This window comes from Diabrotica undecimpunctata, chromosome 3, assembly GCF_040954645.1.
Source record: "Diabrotica undecimpunctata isolate CICGRU chromosome 3, icDiaUnde3, whole genome shotgun sequence".
Lineage (NCBI taxonomy): Eukaryota > Metazoa > Arthropoda > Insecta > Coleoptera > Chrysomelidae > Diabrotica > Diabrotica undecimpunctata.
The window spans coordinates 38013976-38039072 of NC_092805.1; the positions used below are offsets into that span (position 1 = coordinate 38013976).

Here is a 25097-nt window from a genome sequence, read left to right on the forward strand (position 1 = left end):
TTGTCACTAAAAATACTAAAGATTTTATCCTAGACGTAAATATTTTCATATTGTTTATCTGAGCGGTTATTTAAATGTTTGTATAATTTGCTGAAAGTTATCATTCACGATTGCGTCATCTTCATAACAAAAGATTTTTATTAATTTTCTGCTGAGCTTGTATCTTTGTCCAGCGTTCGACAGCGGAGGTCGAGCAGTGCAGTCGTGTGTTTTAGTAGGAGCGAGCATACAAGGTTTAGTAGTCTTTGTGGCCTTAATGGAACAGAAGTCAAAATCCAAAAAAAAAAAAGAAAAAAACTGAGGCTTCCAACTACAAAATTTAGGTAAAACCAATAATAAACGAGGAAACAACACAGGACATGAAAACTGAGGATGCCGGATGGTAAACATACACAGTAAAGAAAAGATCTGCCAAACCAATTACAGAGGAAGCAGTAAAAATCAGCGTTGCGGAAAATCAAACACAGCTAATCCAAAAACGTAAAGAAAAAGAGATGGACAAAACTATCAAAGAGAGACAAACAAAAAGAAGCGCAAAGGTAACACAGCATAGCACCAGCAAAGATGTGGAAAAACCTGCCAAGGAAATAAATCAAGAAGAAGCAGCAGCAAAAAGATTGCCAAACCCATCGGCAATCATATTAAAACAGATAAAGAACACCAACGGATATTGCAAATAGCTGAAACTAAGAAGATTATTTTCGTAAACAAATTTGCCAAGTCTAGACGATCAATAGTCATCCAGACTAAAACCAGAGAAGAGTATCTCGAGATGGTAAGGTTGCTAGAAAACCACTCCCCCAGCGTTGACTTCATTGCTTATCCGATTGATAGCGATAAGCTCAAAAGGGTCATTATCAGAGGATTGTCTGCGAATACAGATACCACAACAATCCTTAACGAACTTGTCAACAAGGGGGTTAAAGCAACGAAAGTCATTAACGTGATCTCCAAAAGAGAAGACAAAAACCTCTTCTTCTGTTAATAGTTACGATTAAGGTTAAAGATAACAAAATAAAAAACATCTCTGATCTCTGCTACATGAAAATCATGTAGAGAAAGAGATTGAAAATAAAAAAGAGACGATACAGTGCTACAACTGTCAAGACTTTTACCATAGCTCAAAAGCCTGTCATTGTGGCGCAAAATGTGTCAAATGAGGAGACCATCTCAGCAGCGAATGTGGCCAGGATAGAAACACCGATCCAAAATGCACAAACTGCGGAGAGGCACACACGGCCAACTACAGAGGATGCTCGAAGGCACCACAAAAGAAAGCTGCCCCACAACAACCGAAAGGCAGATCCAATAATAGCAACACCACCAACAAAGGTGTTAGCTACGCGCAGACAATAAAAAAACCCAGCAAACGAAAATCCCGCAGCAACTAACGAAGCCGCAGTGCCCATCGCCAGCTTTAACACAAATTTCAACGCAAAGATGGCTAATTTTCCAACATGTTGGAAAAAATGACACAAGTAATGACAGCAATAAGTAGCATATGACAAATATGCTAGTACACCAATGGAAGCACACGAAAATCCGGCTTACCACAAGAAAAGAGACACTAAAAATCGTCTCAACCTATGAAAGACCAAATGACCCAATCTTCGACGAAGACCTGAACCTCATCTTGAATTCAAAAGAACCCACAAATATTATAGGCGACCTAAATGCGAGATCACCGAATTGGTATGACCGTGCTACCAATAGAAATGGAAGACTACTCTGCGGCTTTCTCGAAACAAGAAACAATACATATGTAATCGGCCCAACGGACCTAATGTGTTACAATGGACTTTCTCCACCCACGCACCTCGATATTGCAATCCTTCACAACGTGGGTCATTAATATGAAATAAATTTATTAAACGAAGGCTATTCAACACACAATCTAATCGTCCTGACCTTCGGCACAATAGATATAAACTATTTGCAGCCCCACTAAAAGAAAATAATCAGCTGACCAAATTTTAAAAGAATCGTGAGCGAAAACATCGGTGCAATTCCCACAATAAACAATATCATAGAACTTGAAGACATTGTGGTGAAACTGGAACAAACCATAATAAACGCCATCGATGCCAGCCCAAAAGAAGAAACAATAATAATATAAGCACGGAACTAAAAGACCTGATCAGGGAAAAAATAGAAGAAGAAGAAAAGCTTATCGTACAAGGACCCAGGAAAGGATTGCCAACGAGCTAAATAGAAAGTTAAAAAACACCTACAAAATCACAATAAAGAAAGCTGGGACACCTATATCCTACGAGAATTCTACGAGAAGACAAAAAACCTATTCCACCACTACACGGGGAAAACGGAATTGTATACACCGAAGAAGATAAAGCGGAGGTATTAAAAGCTGAAATAGAAAGAGCGGGTAATAACAGCTACCATCCCTACGAAGATATAGACTTTACAGAAGAAGTTGAAAAAGCATCCAGAAGAATAAAAAGAAAAAAGGGAAGAATAGGTTTAACAGGCAGCTCCCCAAAGAAATCAAAGGACTAATAAAGATGTCAAATGCAAAAAAAGCACCAGGACCGGATAATATCACAAACAGAGCCCTCAAAAATCTGCCGGCGAAAGCAATAGTATACATCACTAACATCATAAACAGTATGCTTATATTAAGATACTTCCCGGACAGATAAAAGGAAGCTCACGTGATTATGATAGCGAAACCGGAAAAAAACGGCCCTTTTTCACAAAACTATCGACCTATTAGCCTACTATTATCAGTAAGCAAAATAGCGGAAAGAGTCATCCGAACACTCCTGCGAACTGCAGGTTTTAAGGCTGACTGAATTCATCACTAAAGGCTTTAACGAAAAGTTGTACACAGCAAAGGCGTTCCTCGACGTGAGTAAAGCTTTTGATCGAGTATGGCACCAAGGTCTGCTCTATAAAATAAACAACTTAGGCTATAGTGAGGCAGATGACGTGTCTTCTTGCATCATACCTAGTGAACAGAAGGTTCAGAGTTCAGATTGGGCCAACCTTGTCCGAACTCGCAGCCCTGAAAGCTGGTGTGCCACATGGAGCGGTGCTATCGCCGTATCTATATACTATATACACGGCTAATCCTCCAATAGACAAGATGGTGTATTAAGTGGAAAATTGCCCTAAACTTCGAAAAACACAGGCCGTCATGTACAGACAACGTAGAAGGAGACCAAACAGGGAGATCACCATAGCCAACACCCCTGTAGGATGGACAAATGAGGCAAAATATCTTAAAGTGATACTCGATAGAAAGCTTACATTTACTGAACATGTAAAGCAAGCGGTGTACAAAGCGAAAGCCCTAAGAACTCTCTTAGATAATAGGCAGAAAGAGCAAACTTCGTTTTAACACAAAAATGAGAGTAGCTAACAGCAGAATATTACCCTCACTAACATATGCATCTGTCACATTGGGACATACATGCAAAAGTAACAGAAATAATGTCCAAATAGCCCAAAACTGGCACCCAAGTGCACAAAAAATACCAAAATATGTACCATTAAGAACTCGTAGCTGAAAGACCTGAGGAGATGGTTCGACCGCTCATCCGCAGAAATGCGGATCTTTCGCGCAGCAATTTCCAAAACTACAATTACCATTTGGATCGCCAACCTTCGAAATGAGGCGGCGCGATGAGAAGAAAAAGGAAAAAAGAAGGATAATAAAAAACTGAGATAGTCGCAGAGTAGTCAAATCAACGTTTATAGACAGAGCACTGAAGAAAAATGCTGCAGAATTGCTACAGCCAATCAAGAGATAGCTGGTTGGATAAGTTTGGATAACTGCACCAATTCAGTCACAGTCTGGCGAGACTCTCGCAAAAAACATATACACGTGGTGTGTGAGATCAGTATACACTTAGAAATGCACATCTCATAGTTAAGTTAGCTTAGTAGTAGTAGATAATATAAAAAAAATCGCTCACTGTCTAAGCCAAACCAACGTCTTAACCGAACATCGAATATCATGTGAATGATGTTTCCTCGTAAATAATTCAACCCAAAATATGGGTTAAATTATAAAAGGCCCTGTCAGGCCTTTTATACCCGCCGTATAGGCCTACCTTCCCTCAGGCAGATCGTATGCAGATCCTATTGCGAATTCCGAGCACCGAGGTCATGTGCGGTATACATGGGCTCGGTGAGCGGACCCCACTCGGATGCTCAGCCGGCGAGGAGATCAAAATTTATGGCTGAGTGGCCGAGCACATATATTTTTTCGGACAGAGAGTCATCAGCTCAGGCTGGCTGCTCTCTGTTCGGAACACAAACTTTTTCTTTTAGGTCCCGATGTCAAGCTGAAGTAAATTTAATGGAGTCAGCTCTACAGTTAGGTGGCCTAACCACACTCAATAAAAACAGAGGATGTTCCATTCCCCAGGGCATTCAAAGTAACTTTCAGATTATAAGCCTCCTCACGTAAGTCACACGATGAGGAGGGGTGGAGGAAAAGTCTGGGGGTCAGATAGGTACCACTTCAATAGCGAAATGTGACCAGTTTGATCGTCGGACATTGGGATCCCACTTTACAATGGTATACACATGTTCCTTAGGGGCAGGGTTGATCTCTGTGCGTGTGTGTGTGTGTGTGTGTGTGTGTGTGTGTGTGTGTATCTTTGTCCAGCCTTTTTAATTTCTCAAGTAACTAGGCACAAGTTCCTAAATTTATCATGAACTGGGTTTACAAAATATTTATTTTCATACTTCTTTTCTCTTTACAAAAACCCACTTTAACCTAATAAGGTTATTACCCAAAGGGTAATAGCTAATTACACTTTAATAAGTGAATTAAAATGTATTAAAAACAGAAGTGGGTTATTGATAGTGTTTTTGAATTTGAAATGTTCAGTGTTAAGTAAATGGTCAATTGTTTACGATATTTTTTTACCACTGCTGCAAATATTTTTAAAGTAGGCAGCAAACTTAGTATGATTATTATTCATTAATAATCTTGAGTGACTACTTACAATATGTATTATTATTATTTATAATGTTCTTGTGCTTTTTGGGATCTATTAATTTTATAATTTACAGCTCATCCAAATGTCAAACTATTTATTACACATGGAGGTCTTCTTAGTCTGACGGAGTCTGTACATTATGGAGTTCCCGTTCTAGTATTGCCAGTATTTGGAGACCAAAGAATGAATGCTGCTAAAGTGGAAGGTATGGGTTATGGTGTTCAAATACCCTTTTCACAAATAACTGAAGAACGACTGACCGATGCCTTAAAAAAATTGTTGAACGATCCCAAGTAGGTATAGATATTAGAACTTTTCAGCTTATTTTTGAGAAACTTTTCTATGTTCGATTCTCTGATTTTAGAAATCTTTCTGGCTTAGCTTCCTGTGTATTTAATCGAAATAGTTAGGCGGTGCGCTTCTATGGATTACTTTTTCAGTGACTACAGACGTACTTATTTGTGTTATCTGAAATGTCAATACGATACGACACGACTAGATTTTAAAAGCATTTTTTGATTCTATTATTTGTACCATACAACAATGATCCAAAACGACAACATCTAATAGCGATACAGTAAATTTTTTTTTCTTGCGGAATGTTTTTCGTGTCGGATCTGGTCTTGTCGCTTCGTATCATAGACTGTGTGTTAAACTTTTGGTGGAGAGTAATTTTCTGTTCGCCTATGGTGTCTGCGATGTGCATCTAGTAGCCCTGGACTCTCACTGCTATTCAAAATTCCGGTAACAATGGAGGAGGGTTGGGGGAGCAGCTAATAATTCATTCTCATAAAAACTATTATGTTTTTCAAACCCAACTGAGAAAAGTAGTTATGAATTTAAAGTATGAATGTAAGTGCATTTGTGATTGGGGATTATTGCTTTGGAGTATATGTCTATTCGCCATCTCACCTTTATGGGATTATTTTGTATTTTTTATGCAAGCTTCGGATGCCTGCTTGCTGAGAAAGGTATAATTATTTTGTTTTTTTTTTATTTCTATTATAAATTCAAAATATTTTGGACTTTTTTATCCTCTTTTTTTATATTCTCACAATTTTTTTTATTCATGTCATCGTTTTTTAAATATAATTGTGAATATCAGACTAGGATACAAAGTAGATGCTCAAAGATCGATCAGAACATTAAGACAAGACAAGTAAGCCTCGGATATACTTAGCGCTTTAGACATAGGGAAACAACAAAATATCTTTAAAAAATACATATAATATGCTTGTACAAAATTTGATACATGTTATAATCTTCCTATCTGAATAATTTTAATTTTAGGTAAAGAAACATTAATAAAAAGACTTTCATAATCAATTTATTTTACGATTTTACATGCGACGTCTGGTTTCGCATGCTACAATTCACTATTCATGTTCAGGTATGGTAAACTAAAAAATGATGCTGGTACAAGAAATGTTCTTAAATGTACGTGGACATATAGCTAAAGCTCCTTTATGGTTAAATAACCCATTTCCAAAAATAATTCCCATAATTCCCAAAAAACCCGTGTTCTGTGAGCACCTGCGTTAGAAAATAATCCAGTCGCCTGTGACCTCAGTATGCCTAATCTCTTGTATTCGGCATCTTTGTCTACTGTACCACATCTTCCGTATTGCTCTATTCTTTTTGCCATATTTCAATTGACCTTTGCTTTTTCTGTCTTCTCTCGGCCATAGTAGAGTCTGGGTATCTTCTCTGCTATAGCTCTTTTCTTTCCAGTTCCAATGCATACAGCAGAACACATACGCAAACACAATGCTGTAGGCCAGTGGTTCCTAACGGGGGCGGTACCGCCCACCGGTGGGCGTTGAAGAGAGATAAGGGGGCTTTTTGGGTCCAAGGACAATTTGGGGGGCGTTAAGGAACAGCTGCCGCCCCCCTAAAGTAACTCATTGCTTCTTTGCTTCTAACAACTTCTAACAATCCGAAAATATAAACGAAATGCACAAAATGCATTTTGGTTATGCACCGTGCAATCTTTTATTTATCACTCAGTCCAACACTGCAACAATTTCGACGTTGCAGTCGAACGTAGAACGTTTCAGTTTGGTTAGTATAATTCCACTTCCAGTAGAACCTTTCTGCTTTAAGTGAAATTTGGCTCCTCTTTCGCGCAGCGGCATGGTCAGGCATAACTTAATCATTCGAGATTGTTTCGCTAAAGCAGGGTGGTGAATTTTCTGTGTGTTATTTGCAGAAAGTTGCAGTGCATTTATTAGAAATATATTTTATTGTAATACATATTTGTCACAAAGGTAAGTATCTACGTGGCATTTATATCACTTAATATAATTCTTTATTATTTTTCCCTATCGTAATTTACGAGGTATTTGTAAAAATGTAATAAATCTAATTTGTTTCCTTATATGTATAGTTATTGTAAAATATTCAAAAAGTATCAACTTGCACAAACTGGATCAAAGTAAAAAGTTAATTGGGACCTACCTACACTGAGAGAAAAATTGGGGAAAAAGTACAAAAAATCTTAATAAAATTTACTATACTGATCATAGACTTGTTACTATATGGAGTTGAAGCCTGGACACTGACGCAAGCCACTGAAAAACGAATCGAAGCCTTCGAGATGTGGATATACAGAAGGATACTAAAAATATCTTATGTGGACCATGTCACCAACGTTGAGGTCCTACAGCGCATGACAAAAGAAAAAGAAGTGCTTAATTTAATTAAACAACGTAAGCTTGAGTACCTCGGCCACGTGATGCGGAACGAAGAAAAATATCGAATTCTTCAACTTGTTATGCAGAGTAAAGTATTTAGCAGAAGAGGACCGGGACGACGTCGTATCTCGTGGTTGAAAAATCTCCGACAATGGTTTGGGATGACCTCAGCGGAGCTGTTTCGCAGAGCAGTCAACAAAACCATGATAGCCTTGATGATCGCCAACATCCGGACCGGATAGGGCACTGGAGAAGAAGAAGAAGATCATAGACTGCCAAAAATAAACTATTTACTGAATATAAAGTTATTTTTATAATATATGTATAGTATGGTAATTTTTAATAAGCCTTTGACTCAGTTTTAGAGTTTTTTTTTGAAAGCAAAGATGATTCTTTGAGAGACAATTTATTAAAATTTAGGAGCGATATTGCTTATTTAACTGATTTATACGATAAATTTAATGAAACAAACCTACTGCTACAAGGTGATAATTTGAATTTGATCAAAGCAAAAGGAACTATTTCCTCGTTCGTGTCAAAACTTAATTTGTATAGGCAAAATTTGGGTCGGAGACAATTTCATCAGTTTCAAAATCTTTCCTCTGTGGAGACAAATGATGAAGCTATTCTGGTATATTGCCAGCACTTGGAAGCACTTTAAGAAGATTTTAGGAATATATTTCAGGATATCCTTGGTCTGATTATTCCAGATTGGGTGCTAGAACCGTTCTCAAGTTTAGAAACAGCAGAATTATCACTACAGGAGGAATTGATAGAATTGTCAACAAATGAAGAGTTAAAAGTGAAATTTAAAAATGGATATCAAGAATTTTGGCTGCAATGTCAAATTTCAGTCTTATATCCAGCTTTATGGGCTGCATCAAAGAAGTTTTTCATTGCCTTTCCTTCATCGTATTTAGCCGAAAGAGGATTTAGCATAGTCAGCAATTTATTAACAAAGAAGAGAAATAGACTGTCCATAGTGGAGCGCGGTGATTTAAGATTGCTAATGACAAGTATGGAACCAAATATTGACAGATTACTATCATTACATCAAGCTCAGCCTTCTCATAAAAAATGTTATATAATTATTATGTTGTTTTTTATGATATGTATTTAAGTTAAAGTTTGATCAATACATGAATACTGTATTTTTGAATAAAACATTTTTTTTTAATTTGTTGTTGCTTGGATTAGTTAAGGGGCCGTCGAATCATATTTAAGGTAGCCTTTGACCCAAAAAAGGTAAAACAATTGTGAATGAAAGTGCGTTACTAATTTTAAGAATGGAAGAGTTTTTTAGGGTATTTTGTTAAGAGTTAAGTATTTTGTTTTTGGAAAAATGGGCGGTAGGCCGAAAAAGGTTGGGAACCACTGCTGTAGGCGCATGCCACTCGCAACAGACTTGTATATCGTGTAAGGTCCTCGTTCTTTGGGATTTTGGTCCCCCAATACTGGGTATTACCCTCCCCAACCCAACCGCACTATTCGCAGCCTTTCGGATCACCTCCCGTACGTGCTCCCCCACTTTTCATTCTAATGCAACGACACTCCCAGGTACTCTACGTGTTTCTTGGGTAATATACACGCTCCTGAACCTTGTAGTTACACACTTTGCCTGTTCCTTTTTTTGCTGCAGAATGATGGCTTCCGGTATTTGAGATCTGGTTGACCCCGCGAAACTACCAGCACACCGAGGTCATCCGCAAATACGAAGGGGATTGTACCCCCTCCGTATTCACGGTTTAGCCTTACTAGAACACTAATCCAGTCGTTAAAGATTTGATCTCTAAAAATCATACAAACAAGCTCAATTTTGCTGAGAATGTTAATTTTGTAACTCCAAAAAGGATGTAGCAAAAGTTTTCACTCCTACCCTCGGGCTTGTCCTAAAACCTCCTTCCTAGTGGCAGCTGAAAACATTAATTTACCAAGAATCTGTACGGCTTAGGAAAAACAAAAAACGCTCTTTAATTAATAAACGTTGCGTAAAACAAAACTCACAATTTCAATATAGTTTTTGAAAATAAGGCTCTAACAATAGAAATTTTATAGTGAGAGATCAATGGAAACGGAAATCGTAAACAATGGAAAAAATGGCACAACGTTTATTTATTTAACAGCTTTATAGAAACTTACTTTATTTGCAGAAAATTCAAAAATTAAGTAGGAAAACTACACTCTTTACCTTGAAAACGTGTTTAGATTTTTGTCAATAGAACACTCTGATAAAAAGATATCGAATTTTTACAGTGGAATTGATACACATTTTATTTAAAAAATTGATTTCACGCGCGTAACTGACGCAAAATTCAGTTTGTTCTTATGATTTTTTGAGGTTCAGTGGCGTCTCTGACGACTGTAGTATACCTATAGTAAAACATAGATATATTTAGTTTCAAAACCTGATAATAGATCTCTGTCATTTGACTTTTTTTACGTCTTTTATATCTTCTGTCATTAACTTTTCAATTATTACATTTAGTCTGGAATTGTATATCTTTTAACAACTATACACATGACTGATCCGTGGCGGAAGATTTTCTGGTTTTCTTCCTGAGAATTATAAATGATTTAAAAATAATTATATAGTCGTGGCACATTATATTAATAAAATATAAACTCATTTTGATTGCAGATATATTGAAACAGCAAGAAAATTATCGGACTTATCTCGTGATCGTCCGGTTAATCCAATGGATTTAGCAATTTATTGGACAGAATATATTGCAAAACACAAGGGGGCACCTCACTTACGTGTAGCCGCACTGGATCTTACCTGGTATCAGTATTTGCTGCTGGATGTCATTGCATTTGCAGTTATTGTTATCGTCATGACATTTACAACTCTCTTTATTTTGTGCAGAAAGTGTTGTTGTAGAAAGAATAAAAAAGCGAAAGTAGATTAAAAAAATAGTCTCAAAATTCTGTGTTTTTATATTAAAAAGATATGCCACTTTGTTCTAAAAATATATATTGTAAAAAAATATTTTTAATTAAAAATAGTTGAAATGGTAAGCAGCAAAAGCGCGGTAATACCATTTTAAATTTTGACTTAAGTATCCAATACAATAGACCAGTGGTGCTCAGATTTATACTGCATGGGATCTACCACATAAACTGCAAGCGTCCGGAGATCGACATTTATACCCTGATTTAAAACCAGGAGGAGTAATTCAAATTTACCGCACCGCAATGTTTGTTTGTAATTGGTCCAACCTTAGGCAAGTTTACTCCACTTTTATGAAATTTTGACACTAATGGCATTTCATAGCTTAATTAAATTATAGCGGCGATTTTTTGTGTTTTCTGCGTTATTCTTTTAATTTTTAGATTTTTAGTCTGCTTTTAGAACTCTTTAGCGACGTATTAGTATAATATAATATTTTTGCAATACCGTCGAAGGCCGATATGATCAATCAAAAAAGAAGATGTATTTAGTAACCTTTCTAGTGACTTTCTTGGGTGTGAATATGCCTTTTTAGTGTACTCCTCCTGTTTTAAAAACAAAGCATAGTAAAAAAACAATTTTGAAAATAAAAAACTTTATTGCGCATTTCTAGTTAATAAAAAGTTGTAACTACAGTGGGTTGTAAATAAAGTCATGTTTTTCATATTAATTCTATTTGGATGTTGATGCGTGGCACTGCATATTATTCACAAGTATTTCATATGATGGCACGTAATTACGAAGGGCCAAACGCAAGCATGAAGAGAGATGTTCGTCAGTTAGCCGATTACGATATTTTGATTTCACTATCTTCATTTGTGAAAATGCAGACTCACATAAGTATGTTGATCCAAAGAATGCTGTGAGCTGCAGAGCTACCTGTTTCAAAGACGGATATTTCTCAGACGATATAAAAGACCAAAATTTCGTATCGGTCGCTCTGGATTTAAGATGTATATCCGAAATTATTTTCAGTACCTCATTTTGGACGGAAATGATCTCCATATTGAACGTAACGGATATTTTTTCCACATCTTGACAAGAAAATGGATTAGACATCAATGTTACAATATCTGTCAGTTATTTAAAATCAGCGAAGCGTATTTCAAAGTCACCATGAAGTGTTTGCAGCTCCGTTTCATAATAAACATAATTTAAATGAGAGGCTACCCTTTTTGTCAAAGATGGAAAGTTGTTTAAATCCTTTCTGCTAATTTACTTAATCAATAATTTCAATTTATTGACAAAAGAATGTATTGCGCTCATCATATCTATAATTGTTTTATTTTTACCCTGTAGTTCAAAATTAAGGAGGTTCAAATAATTTATTAAATCTGTTAGGAAAGCCAGATCACTGAGCCATTTTTCGTTTTGAAGTAGATGAGTGTCGTCCCTTCGTTCTTCTAAAAAAGAAATTATTTCGGGAAATAGCTCCTGGAACCTATCTAAAAATTTTCCGCGGCTCAACCACCTGACATCTGTATGCAGAAGTAAATCAGTGTATTCTGCAGAGTCGCTATCTTCAAATTGCGCTTTAAAAAGACTTCGTTGCAAGCTTCGCGCTCGGATTGAATTCACAATTTTTGTTGTCATCTTCATGATGTCGTCCATATTTAAAATTTTGGAACGCATAACTTGCTGGTGAATGATGCAGTGAAATAAAAAAACGATGTAAAGTCATCGTTAGCTCGACATAATACAACAAATCCATTGTTAACGCCAGTCATGGATGGTGCACCATCTGTTGTAATACACACGAGTTTGTAAATCGGTAGCTCGTATTGTTTCACAAAATTTATAAAAACGTTGTATATATCTTCTCTGCGAGTTTTTTCTTTCAGAGGCAGCGTTGTTAACAAGTCTTCTTTAGCCAACATGTCAGAAAATACCATCCGAATGAAAATACACAACTGGGCGATATCAGTCATATCGGTTGACTCGTCAAATTGCAAAGAAAAGTACATACACTTCATAATATCACTTTTAACTTGGCTTTCCAAATCTTTGCTCATGATTTCGATACGTCTAGTAACCGTTGGACGTGATAACTGGACTTCTTTGATGGCGGACATAATATCTGTTTTATTTAATAACACATTCGCAGCCTCAATGAATGCTGCCTTCACTACCTCTCCATCTTCAAATGGTTTTTTATGTTGTGCCAATATATAAGAAATTTTGAACGACGCAATTGTTGCAGCTACTGATTGTTTAACAGGCCTAGTGAACATTGATTTTTCCGTCTTCAAACTACTTTTCAAGTCTTGTACTTTCCGTTTTCTAAACAAACTGTTTTGCGGAAAATCATTTTCATAGTTTTTATGCAAAGTTTTATAATGCCGTTCTAAATTTCCGCGTTTGGGCAGAGCAACGGAAGACAGACAAACAAGACAAACACACTTTCACCATCTTTCACCATAGTGAACAAGAATTCTTCTTTCCACGCGTTATTAAAATGATATGTTTTACTCTTTTTCGCAGCACTCATATCAAGTTTCAAATATTAATGAAAAGAATAAATATATTACAAAAATGTTTTACTAGTAATAACTTACTAATGAATGATTAATGCTTGAGTAACAGCAATACAATACCGATATAGCACACTCCCTGTTTAAATTTATCTGTGAATGCTGATATGACGAATCAGCATTATCGCAACTTTCGGGTGAAGAGATAGCATTATAATTATTTCTATCATGCACGTGTGGTAAGTCAGGATATTAGGCATTATTTTAGTTTCGTTTATGTGGACTATCATCTTCCTTTTATTCTTGGGATTTTCAATTTATATTTGCCCATTTTCTAATATTTGCGTCTTATACAGTTCTCGTATTTTCTCCGTGAATCGCGATTGACTTTAAAAACTTTGGCGATCGACTGGTCGATCGCGATCGACTCTTTGAGCACCGCTGCAATAGACAATACTCACTTTTGTTTAGTGGTAAAACCTTAGATTAATGAAACCGGTAGATAGAACATCGACAAGTGTGCAGCCTGTACGTTTCCCTTTAATTCCCACTCCTTTGTCCTGCCAATCAAAATAAGCAGACAGATTATACCCCTCCAGCACTGTTCGCCGCCAATAAGTTGTTCTCTGATTTAAATTGTTTACGTTAAATTGTGACTTTTGTGGATTAATTTTTCGACTGTGTCCGTGTAAGTGATTTTATTTTATAAAATGCCACGGTGTATAATTAAGAACTGTATTTATCATTCAACTGCAAATTGTATGAAACACAAAAAGTCAGTTAACCTATTACTTAGGTTACCTATTACTTACGTAAAACCCTGCATATACATGACGGAGCCTGCAGTTACTGTGTTTATTCTAACCAATACACAATCGCGGTGTTTTTGCCACGTAATTGACGCGATTAGCGAAAGCATTTGTCAGACAAAATGTGTTTCAATCGTATACTCTTATCTGCTCTAAAAAAGATAGACGTGTGAAGGCGACTTGTAAAAGCAAAATATCTACTCTAAACCTTGATACGCATATAGAAAGTTTTAATCCCAGTATATCCCATTACAGGCTAGAACACGCCCTGTATCGTAGATACCTCCCTAGTGATTTAACCATAAAGGTCATGCACAAGGATTTAGCAACCTACCCTCCTAATCAATGCTCGTATAAGGTTTATCGAAATCACCATAAAAATAAAAACACATGTTTCACAAATCTGGGCCATGAAGAGTGCGAACTGTGTGAAGCATTCCAACTACACAATAAAGAACATAATTCTGAGAACTTGAATGTGGTCAAGCATGTAGTCAATATGATAGCTGGAAAGAACACATTCAACGTGCCAGAGATTCAAGAGAATTATACCGTTTGGGTACAAATTAACCAGATACATCAACGACTCTTAACGTCTATGTTGACTTACAAAAAGTCATAGTGTTGCTAAGAATCGATATGTTTAAGAAAGCAATATTTATTCAAAGAATATCGACATTCAATGAAAGCTTTATACCCTGGGTAAATAAAAAGACAAAAACTTTTGCATGTCTATGGTATGACGGTATTACTAGACGGGAAAAGAAGAAATAATTAGCTCATATAATGCTTTCTTTTTACATTACAGGTATGTCGAACATTTTGACCGTTGGGCTGATAACTGTTCAGGTTAAAATAAAAATTGGAGTTTTTTATATTCCCTTGTATATCTTGTAGATTCTAACGCTATATCTGTTCAAGGTATCTGTATTTAGTATTTCGAACCAGAACACACCTTATGTCCGCCGATGAGCTTCAACCATCAGATGGATAGGTGAAACTATCTTTAAAAAAACAAAAGAAAACCTACGATTTTAACGATTTGGTGACAGCTGTTGAAAATGCAAATTCAAAATAGATTACATTTAAAAACAATGCAGTATACAGGTTTTTTTAAGTGGCAATATTTCGCTTCACAAGTAAAAATTAAAAAAATAGAGCCTCGTCCTTACTTGGCGAAAAAAGAAGAAATTGTTGCCAACATGGGATCCTTTTCTCTAAAGTACAAGTTAAAAAGTAACTCCGATAGTATGTTTGGAATGAAGTTTCTTCAAAATAAAGTTTTAAATAAAAAACTTCGCAGCCCTCAGGTATTTACATCTCCATGTGGAGTATCATAAATAAAAAAGAAACCCTTATTAAAAATCTCAAAACCATGATTACCATTTTGGCAAAACCTTAAGGAAGATAAGGATTAATAAGATAATTTCTTTTTATATTTAATTTTTTCTCTTTTGTATTAAATTTTTTTTGTTAGGATTTATCCGGTCTAATAAATGTGGTTTTTTTACTAAATATATAGTTTTAATAAATCATTCATAAACTTATTTGCTTGTTTAATTATATTTTCTTTAACATTATGCTAAGAAAAAACACCGCATAAACATAACATCCGTAGATGTTGTAGTTTTACTTAGCAATTCCTAATATTACTTACGAATTTTTCGCAATATCTACCATAGTAAGCATAAAATTAAAGTAATTATCAACACTAAAGCCTTATCGCAAGTAAAAAAAAAAATAGGTAAACATTTAAAATAAAATCTGTAGCAAATAAGAAAGGCAATAATACATGGAACGTCTTTTTAGTTGCGTTATAATGTAGCATTTCGTTTTACCTCGTATATATATTAAAATACCAAAAAATATTCTAAATCTTTTTGCATCGCTAACATTGATTGAACATTGAACAATTTCGAGTCTGTTTATAATAATTTTAATTACTATTTCGTTTGATATTGATTCTGCAGGGATATTGCGCGTCAAATAAATATAAACATTTCCACTTAGGTTGGTGATGCGGGGAAGAGAATGATTTGAAAGAATGATGTCACTCTTCGATAAACCGCGATAGCAGTCAGTTTTATTGTTTGAGTCCGGATTTTCTTCTTAAAATTCGTTATCGTTATTCGTTAATTGTTTTTGTTATCAGAAATTCGAGTGAGCAGTCAAAAGGGAGAAGCAGATTGGGTTCTGAACAGCTAAAGATCTCGGCATATAGTTTTCAAAACAAACCGGCAGTTTTTTTGGTTAATTTCATGAGTTAAGAGGTGAATTTAATCTCAAAATGCTATTTGGCAGTCTTTATTTAGTGAGTTAGTTATTCACCGATTTTTTGTATGCTGTCTCCCATGCGACGGATTTAAACAGCGTTTCCAACGTTTTAAGAGGTCTACATGGTTTTAAGTGAAAATTGAGTAGCCGAGTTTTGAAGAATACATTTTGTTATCATCTAGTATAATCTGAAGCCCAATTTAATGTTTGACCTAGGTACCCAAGATTTGTCCATTTTGTGTCTACATGGGTCAATTTCAGATCATTTGCAGTTTGTGTGGGACAGTGTGTTTGATTTGTATCCAGTTCCAAGGTAATAAACTTAAAAGGAAATACACAGTCAGTGACGCAAGGCAGTTTTTGTTAAATTTTGTCAGTAAAATAAACATTTTTCATTAATATACAAAGATTTGCTTTCATGACAAATTAAAAAACTATAAATAAATAAAATTATAATTTTTATGGATCTGCTAATTGTCATATTAGTCTTCTTTTAAATAAAGTTAACCTTGATAATTAATTAATAATTCAGAAAAGTGTGATATTTCATTTCGACTGTGACAGGCAGTAATATCCTTTCCTGTCAATTGGTACATAACCAAAATTTTAAATTCTGTTTTTTTAAAAGGTTAAACTCAATGTAAAGTTCGTTGATAAATTTGGATAATTTTATTTGTAATAACTGTTTATGTGAAATAAAATTAAATATGCAATGTTTCTCTTTAAACAAGGGGTTTAAAATTATTTCATTTTAGAAAAAAAAAACTTGGCATCAAACTTTTAGTTAGATTATACGAGAAAAAGTCAAGTTTAATATCCAAAATACACCAGCTGTTCCTAGCAGACTTAACAGAAAAATATTGGATAAAAACACTCCAAATATAGTAGATTTCTATTCAAAAATGACAATTATGATAAACAACTATATAAATATGACATAAACCGAAATTACAATATTGACTTTAAGACTCTGGAACACGTTCAGGTGTACTTGTTAAGGGACTACAGCAATTTGCTTTATCTTTAAAAAAATTAATGTTTATATCTGATAGTCCACAATTGTTCAAAGATTGTTATATGCTATATACAGATGCATCCAAAAGTATCTAAAGTGTAAGATGTGCATACTGGGATCTATCTATCTAATTAGCCTTCTTCGGTCCATCTTTGGACATAGTCCTCCACAATCCTTTTCCATTCTTCTCTCTCTGTGTCTATAGTCATCCACCTAGAGCCCACGTGCTTCTTGATATCATCTGCCCATCTCATTTGGGGCCTTCCTCTGCTTCGTTTATATTCCCACGGTCTCCAACTTATAAGAATTTTGTTCCATCGGTCTTCTTTTTGTCTTATATTGTGTCCTGCAAATCTACATTTCAATTTTACAACTTCTTGTCTAACATCCCTCACTTTTGTTTTCTCTCTTATCCACTCATTTCTCTTTTTATCCATTAATCTTGTGTGCAACATTTGTCTTTGCAACATTGCTCTTTGGGTTTTTATGATTTTGTCCATGTTTGCTTTTGTAAATATCCACGTTTGGGAACCATAAGTGAGAACAGGGAGTACGCATTGATTGTATACTTTGGTCTTAAGATGCTGTGGATATCTTTTGTTTTTAAGAATGTAGCTTAGTTTTCCAAATGCCGCCCATGCCAGTCTAATTCGTCTTTTTATCTCTGCTGATTGGTTTTCTTTGTTAAGTTTTATAATTTGACCCAGATATATATAATCCTGAACTTGTTCTATTTCATCTTGTCCGATCCTCATTGTGATGTCTTTGTCTGTATTTGTTATGATTTTGGTCTTGCTGTAATTAATATTAAGGCCTATCTTTCCAGCTTCTACGTCCAGTTCTTTCATCATTTCAAATAATTCTTCTTTTTTATCGGTTATCAATTTGATGTCATCAGCGTACCTTAGATGGTTCAAGCGTTGTCCACAAATTTTTATACCTTTTTCTTCCCATTCTAATCTTTTAAAAATATCTCCCAGAGCCTGATTGAAAAGTTTCGGTGATATTGTGTCACCCTGTCTCACGCCTCTATTTATTTGTATTAATTTTGTTCCTTCATATACTTTAATTGTTGTTTTGGCTTCCTTATATATATTGGCTATTAGTTCCGTATATCTGTGGTCAATTCTGCTGTTAATCAAAGAACTTTTCACTGCCCAATGTTCGACACTGTCGAAAGCCTTTTCGAAATCTATGAACGCTATATATAGAGGAATGTGGTATTTATTTGCTCGTTCTATAAGTATTTTCATACTTAGTAAATGGTCACTTGTGCTGAATCCCTTTCTAAAACCAGCTTGTTCTTTCGACTGGTATCCGTCGAATTTTGTCGTCAATCTATTAGTTAAAATTTTTGTTAGGAGTTAGAACATTACATTGAGGAAAGTTATAGGACGGTAGTTTTGTATATCTGCTTTATCCCCTTTCTTGTGTAGGATAATGCTTACGGATTCCTTCCAGTTGTTTGGGATTCTTTTTTCTTTTAATATCTTGTTAAAAAGGGAATGTAGAGTAATAATTACCACTTTTCCACCATATTTCAGCATCTCTGCAGTTATTCCATCTTTTCCAGGCGATTTGTTGTTTTTCATTTCTTTCAATGCCTTCTTTATTTCTGATTTGCTTATTTCTGGCTGTAGCTCTGAGTTGACATTTTTTATTTTAGCCTTAAGTTGGTTTTTAATTTCTTCCGGTGGTTCCTTTTTTGTTTTATATAATTCTGAGTAGAAATAGTGGATAATATTTATGTCATCTTTAATGTTTGTTTCTACTCCGTTTACGTGTTTTATTTGGTTTATTTCACACTTACCTAGTTTCGGTCTTAAGCATTTCATATGTTTGTTGTTCTGTATTACTTCTTCTATTTTTATTTCTTGTTCTTTTCTCTTATTTTCTTTTATCATTCTGCTTATTGTTTTATTGATTTCTACATATTCTATAGATTTCCTTTTGCCTTCTTCGTTCAGCTTTCTTCTTTTATCCATAAGCTTCTTTGTTTATGTTGATACATAGTTGTTCTTTTTAGATCCTTTTTTGCTATTTCTTTCCCTGATGTAATCATCGTTGATGTAAGTATGTTGTCTATTTCGTCTATATCTTTATCATCACTGTCTAATTTTTGGGTAAGTTGTTCTTTTAATAGGTCTTTGTATAACTCTTTATATTGCCCTAGTTTGTTTCTATCTACTAGATCCCAGACTGGGATAACAGTAATAAAAACAGTAAAATTAAAGTAACTTAACTACTTAAACAGTAGAGTTAAACTCAATTCCATCATGAGTATATACACAGCTGAATTAATAGCGATAGTGGAAGCCCTAAAATATTTTTCTAATATAAATCATTCAAAGTTTATAATTTATAGTGACAGCAAAAGTTCTTTAACTAAAATTAGTGTCAGAAATTCTAAATCAAAAGTAAATTACATTGAATTATATATAATAAATAAATTTAAAGAACTTCAGCAACAAGTGAATATAGTGAGTATAAAAAGTTTAAGAAGAAATATAAATCAACAATATTATTAAAGAAAAAACTGGCTTATGAGACTTCCTTTTCCAATTCAGAAAATATACCTTGTGACAGTTGGAAAGTTATAAATTATTACAGAAATAAATTTCAAAATAAAAAAGTCTGTCCAAGCGCGATTACATCAAACGATTTCAATAATTATTACTTTACTTCATCATCACCATCACGTAGCGCTACAACGATGGGTGGGTCTTGGCTGACTGTACAACTTTTTTCCAATTTGTTCGGTATTCCATCAACCTAGGGTCAAATGGAATGTTCATTTTTCGAAGGTCTGCTTGGATGTTATCTCTCCATCGCATTCTGGGACGTCCGAGTGGTCTTTTGCGTGTGGGAATCTCTTCCCACACCAGTTTTACAAGTCTCTCGTTATGCAGTCTGTGCACGTGGCCTGCCCATCTTAGTCGCTGTGATTTAATGTCTTGGACAATATCGGCGTCATTCTAGAGTGCTTTTAATTCGATATTGGTTCTGATCTTATACTGGTTTGTGGTGATATCATGGTGAGGTCCGAAAATTGTTCTAAGTATTTTTCGTTCAAAGCGTCTTAACTTTTCTGCGTTTGCTTTGGTCATGGTCCACATTTCGCATCTATATGTTATTACAGGTCTGACGATGGATTTATAGATTTTGATCTTTGAACTTCTTGTAAGATTTTTTGATTTTCATCATTTGATTTTTGAACTTTACTTCAGCTAAACATATTAGAAGTTCTTTTAATTCTACACCTGAAAATATAGCCATAGATTTTTTGAAAGATGTACACTCTCCTTGCGACTCTTTATTTTTATTATCTGTTAGTGATACTGAAATCAGAAATGTTTTGCATAAATTGAAAAATTCACACTGCACGAATTTTTATTTCTTAAACAAAAAAACAATTGTGGAAACAATCGATATAATTATTGACAAATTAATTATACATTATAATAACTATCTTACTGAAGAGATTTTCCCAGATGTATTAAAAGTAACAAAAGTGCTGCTGGTGTTCAAAAAGGGAACTTTAGATGAAATCGGAAATTATCGTCCCATCTCAATCATTTTCATTTTCGGCAAAATTTTTGAGAGTATTCTAAATGTTCGTTTGATAGAATATCTAGAAAAACACAAAATACTTCACTGTAATCAATATGGCTTTAGAAAAAAGTGTAGCACTACACTAGCTATACAGAAAATTGTGAGAGATATAGTTGATGGCTTGGAGAAATGTCAGTTTGTGTCTTTGACATTGTGTGACTTATCCAAAGCTTTTGACTATGTTTCGCATGAATTACTGTTGGAAAAAATGCATAAATACTGTATTAGGAGAAACACTCTTAATCTATTTAAATCATACCTAACAAATACAAAACAGGCATTTTTTCTTAATAACAGCTATTCTGAGTTTAACACTGTCGAATATGGGGTACCTCAATGTTCGATATTAGTTTGATATATTTCTCGATGATAATTTGGATTGGAGTGCTCATACAGGTTACTTAAGTTCTAGACTTGCTACAAGCATATTTTTAATACGCAACTTAGTTTATATGATTCCTAAAAGTATCCTTAGAATGTGCTACTTTGCACTATTCCATAGCCATTTCCAGTACGGAATAACTGTTTGGGGTAATTCTTTTCACGCAGATCGAATTTTTAACCTACAAAAATGAGTAGTGAGGATACTTGCAAGAGCAGAGTGTAAGGGACACTGTAAACCTTTATTTCTGGATTTTGGTACATATTATGCCATTACCTTCACTCTGTATATATGGGACGCTGATTAAAATTTATCCCAACAAAGGTAAGTTCAACATAAACTCCAACTTCCATGATCACGATACAAGATCTAGAGATGCTATTAGACCACAACGTTTTAGGTTGAGAAATAGCATAAAAAATTCGACTGATGTTAGTTTGTATAACTTTTTGGTGGCAGATAAAGTAAAAAGTGTTTACTTGTTATTGTTTAAGCTTAAAATCAAATCACACGTTTTGAAACACTGTTTCTATTAAAAAACGGATTACCTAAGTACAGCTTTTACACAATAATACTAGTTTAGTCAGGGTATTTGTCTATTATGATGATATTTTATGTTTTTATATTTTTATTTAGTGAGTTTGTTGTTTCTTAAATTAAAATTTTTTTATATCAAATCCTTTATAAAAGGTATATAATAAAATGCCCAAACGGGCTATATCACAATTACGTTACAGAACGTTTTCGGGAAGTTAATTTCCATCATAGTATAACGAAGTATACATGCTATAAACAACTAAAATATATGGGTAAAAACCCGTTAAATGTTCTTAATTTATAGTTATGTTACATTATATATTATTACAAATTAGGATGTTCAAGTTACCGTTGGAATTGGTAACATGGCGACGTATGGCTCTACATAGGTTACATGGTCCTGATACAAAGTGTCTTCGAGGACCTGTTGGTAATAACTGTAATTGTGATATAGCCCGTTTGGGCATTTTATTATATACCTTTTATAAAGGATTTGAAATAAAAATTTTTGTGATACATGGTATAGAGCCAGCTACAGGAACTTAGTTTCCTAGTGGGTTTCTTAAATTGTTAATATTAAATATCTGTTTGTAATGTTTAAATTCGCAAAAATTTTATATGTATGTATGTAAATTGTCACTATTCCTTTGACTTATCAAAAAAAAACTATTTTTGTATATTGAATAAATAAATTCTATTGTATTCTATGGATGTCAAACCCAGTTTAAAATGAAAAAACTAGCCACAACAGAAATGACAATGAAAAGGGAAATTTGAGGTATACGACTGTCAGATAGAAAGAGAAACTACTAGGTAAGATAAAAAAGTATAACCAAAATAACCAAACTCAAATGGAGGTTCGCCGGTCACACTTCTGCACAAAAAGACCAACGTTGGAACGCTACAATACAATATTGGAGACCTTACAAAGGTAGACGACCAAGAGGAAGAACTACAGATGAGATAGGTAGATGACATTAAAAAAATAGCCGGATAAAATTGGAAGTATGTTGCTCAAAATACAGATCGATGAAGGGAGTAGGAAGAGGCCTATATTTAAAAATGGACAATAAAATGCAAAGAAACGGAAAAAAAAAGTATGGATTATATAGTGCAATGTGTCAAGAGTTCAACCAAATCTCCGTGGAAAATATTACTTCCAGCATAGTTTCAAGAGTGACTTTAATTGACCATTCCACTATTTATATTTCTATACCTGCAATATCTATGAAAGGTTAAACAATAGCATACAATATATTATTTCCTTCAAGGAAGTAAAACTTCTAGCAGTAACCCAATAGTAGAATTTAAACTTTACCAGAGCGAAACAAGCAGTATCTGCGAAGGAGTTTGATGTTAAAAAACGTAAATTATTAAGGGACACTGTCGTAATTTGTTTTTATCTTCAAAAAACATTGCTCACTCCTTTGCTAATAATTACTAAAGTATGACATTCTGATTTTTGCACAAAAAGTTGTGTAATAACTTCAGTAATAATAATCGACTTATCCTAACTATCAAATAGGTCAACATTAATAAAAAACATCGTTTTCTCTACTTTCCTTGCTTATAACTTTAAATCGATTCCTTTTGGAGCAAAATTGTAATAAAATAAAATGGCTATAATTGAATTTTCTATAAGACACGACTAGTTAAAAATGTTTCCTCTTGCTGAAAAATAGTACTTAATAAATCCAAAAAAAAAGGAAAATCTTTTTTTATTCAATTATTTTAACCACTTAAATTGCATTTAGGACCTTTATAGTTCTCCTACATAATTTCTATGGTATAATAAAACAGTCCACCAAATTTTATTAAAATCGATTTAGTAGATCACGAGTAGACCTTGACAAAGTTTCTCTTAAAAATTTAAATATTCAAACGATTATTTTTACAGTTCTAATCGTGTAAATAGTGGATAGTGATAAAATCAAAAGTCTATTCATTCGTAGCGGCCGGAGCGCGCGAAACTAATAAAAATCCGGAAAAGGTGTGAACTTGACGCCAAATAAACTATATAAAGACTATTAATCGGATAAACTACCGAAATAAAGTGATTAATTAGTGTAAGTAACTAACTATATTTATGTATAAAAGTTACGGACAAGTGATAAATAACTACTCAGAGCCTTAGGGCCTACAAGCGAGCATGCTAATCATCAGATGACCACCGAAGTAAGTACATTAAATGAAATAAACAAATCAAATAAATTTGTAGATTATAATATTTTTTGTTTTTTTTGTTTTTTATGGCATAGGCAAGTGCCATATAGTCAGTCGCAACATGAAAATATTCTACCCAGAAAGAAGATTGTGTAGTACAATATAAAAAGATAATATAAATTTCAAACTTAAGTAGCATTACAAATTTTAAGCAATAAAATTATTATTAATGATAGGATAGAGATAAAACATGGACACTCGTTTCTCGTCTAGGGACCCATCAAGACATTGCTTTTAAGACAAACTAGATTGGGTCACGGACAGGGCCGCCGCTAAGGTATTGGCCGCCCGTGTGCAACTTAATATTTGCCGCCCCCCCCCCTTCCTACACTTTAGACATACATACTATTATTTAAAGAAATGTGCAGAAGATGCATAATATAACAATAATAATTTGTAAATAGATAAATACTTACTTTAACATTTAGACTAATCTCCATGATCCAACGTACATATATTATCCTAATGTATATCCTAATGTATATCCTAATATCCCATCCTAATATCCTAATTTAAACGTCCTTTATCCTAATTTAATAACCATGATCCAACGTCCAGAATATATATATATCCTACTATCCTAATTTAAACGTCCATTTAATTAAAATTAACCGTGAATAGAAACATAAACACATAAAAAAACTAAAAACGCACTTTTCGGGCTTTCGTCTCGGTCCAATATCTGTCCAATGTCGCACACACTTCATGTTCTATAGATAACATTGCTAAAGCAGAAAGTCTATCTTGTTTCAGTGAAGATCGCAAATAGTTTTTAATAATCTTCTAGTGGCAGTTCCTCTAATGGAACTGCCTCTAGATCAATACAATAATAGTAAAAGCGGTTGACCTTCAGTCAATACCCTAGGGCCAGTGAAGTATAACTCTGCTTTCTCACACACAATCACGCTAAGCGATCAACCCAACCTCTAGGAACATGTGTATACCATACTAAGCATGGGATCCACATGTCCGAAGATCAAACCGGTCACAATTCGCTAGTCAAAGTGGTACCTATCTGACCCCCAGGTTTTTCCACCACCCCTCCTCATCGTGTGACATACGTGAGGAGGCTTATGATCTTGAAAGTTACTAGAGTTGCCTTGGGTAATGAGACAACTCCCGTTTTTAATTATTGTGGTTATGCCACCTAACTGTAGGGGT

At 34.4% G+C, this 25097-nt stretch overlaps 3 protein-coding genes across 4 annotated transcripts in view; 2 read left to right on the top strand and 1 right to left on the bottom strand.

The window, feature by feature from the left end:
* The window catches only part of LOC140436704 (UDP-glycosyltransferase UGT5-like), a 47074-nt gene extending 36479 nt beyond the window's left edge, over window positions 1–10595 (top strand). Inside the window, exons 3-4 of the mRNA XM_072525745.1 lie at window positions 5044–5263; window positions 10302–10595. Coding sequence (XP_072381846.1) covers window positions 5044–5263; window positions 10302–10572 — 491 coding nt within the window. The 3' untranslated portion in view covers window positions 10573–10595. The remainder of the gene's footprint in view (window positions 1–5043; window positions 5264–10301) is intronic.
* Window positions 10596–12226: 1631 nt separating this feature from the next.
* LOC140435747 (protein FAM200C-like) lies at window positions 12227–12844 on the bottom strand. Its single transcript, XM_072524466.1, has one exon. The coding sequence runs from the start codon at window positions 12842–12844 to the stop codon at window positions 12227–12229; it is 618 nt and encodes a 205-aa protein (XP_072380567.1).
* Window positions 12845–15955: 3111 nt separating this feature from the next.
* LOC140436705 (UDP-glycosyltransferase UGT5-like) overlaps window positions 15956–25097 on the top strand; it is a 37398-nt gene continuing 28256 nt past the window's right edge. The window contains exon 1 of one of the 2 annotated variants that reach the window (XM_072525746.1): window positions 15956–16539. In XM_072525746.1, coding sequence (XP_072381847.1) covers window positions 16414–16539 — 126 coding nt within the window. In that variant the 5' untranslated portion in view covers window positions 15956–16413. Of the gene's footprint in view, window positions 16540–23646; window positions 23889–25097 lie in introns of those variants that run through there. The other variant, XM_072525747.1, reaches the window with a different exon arrangement.

Coding starts and splice junctions, on each gene's coding strand:
- LOC140435747 (XM_072524466.1), bottom strand. CDS start 12,844: ATGTTCACTAGGCCTGTTAAACAATCAGTAGCTGCAACAATTGCGTCG.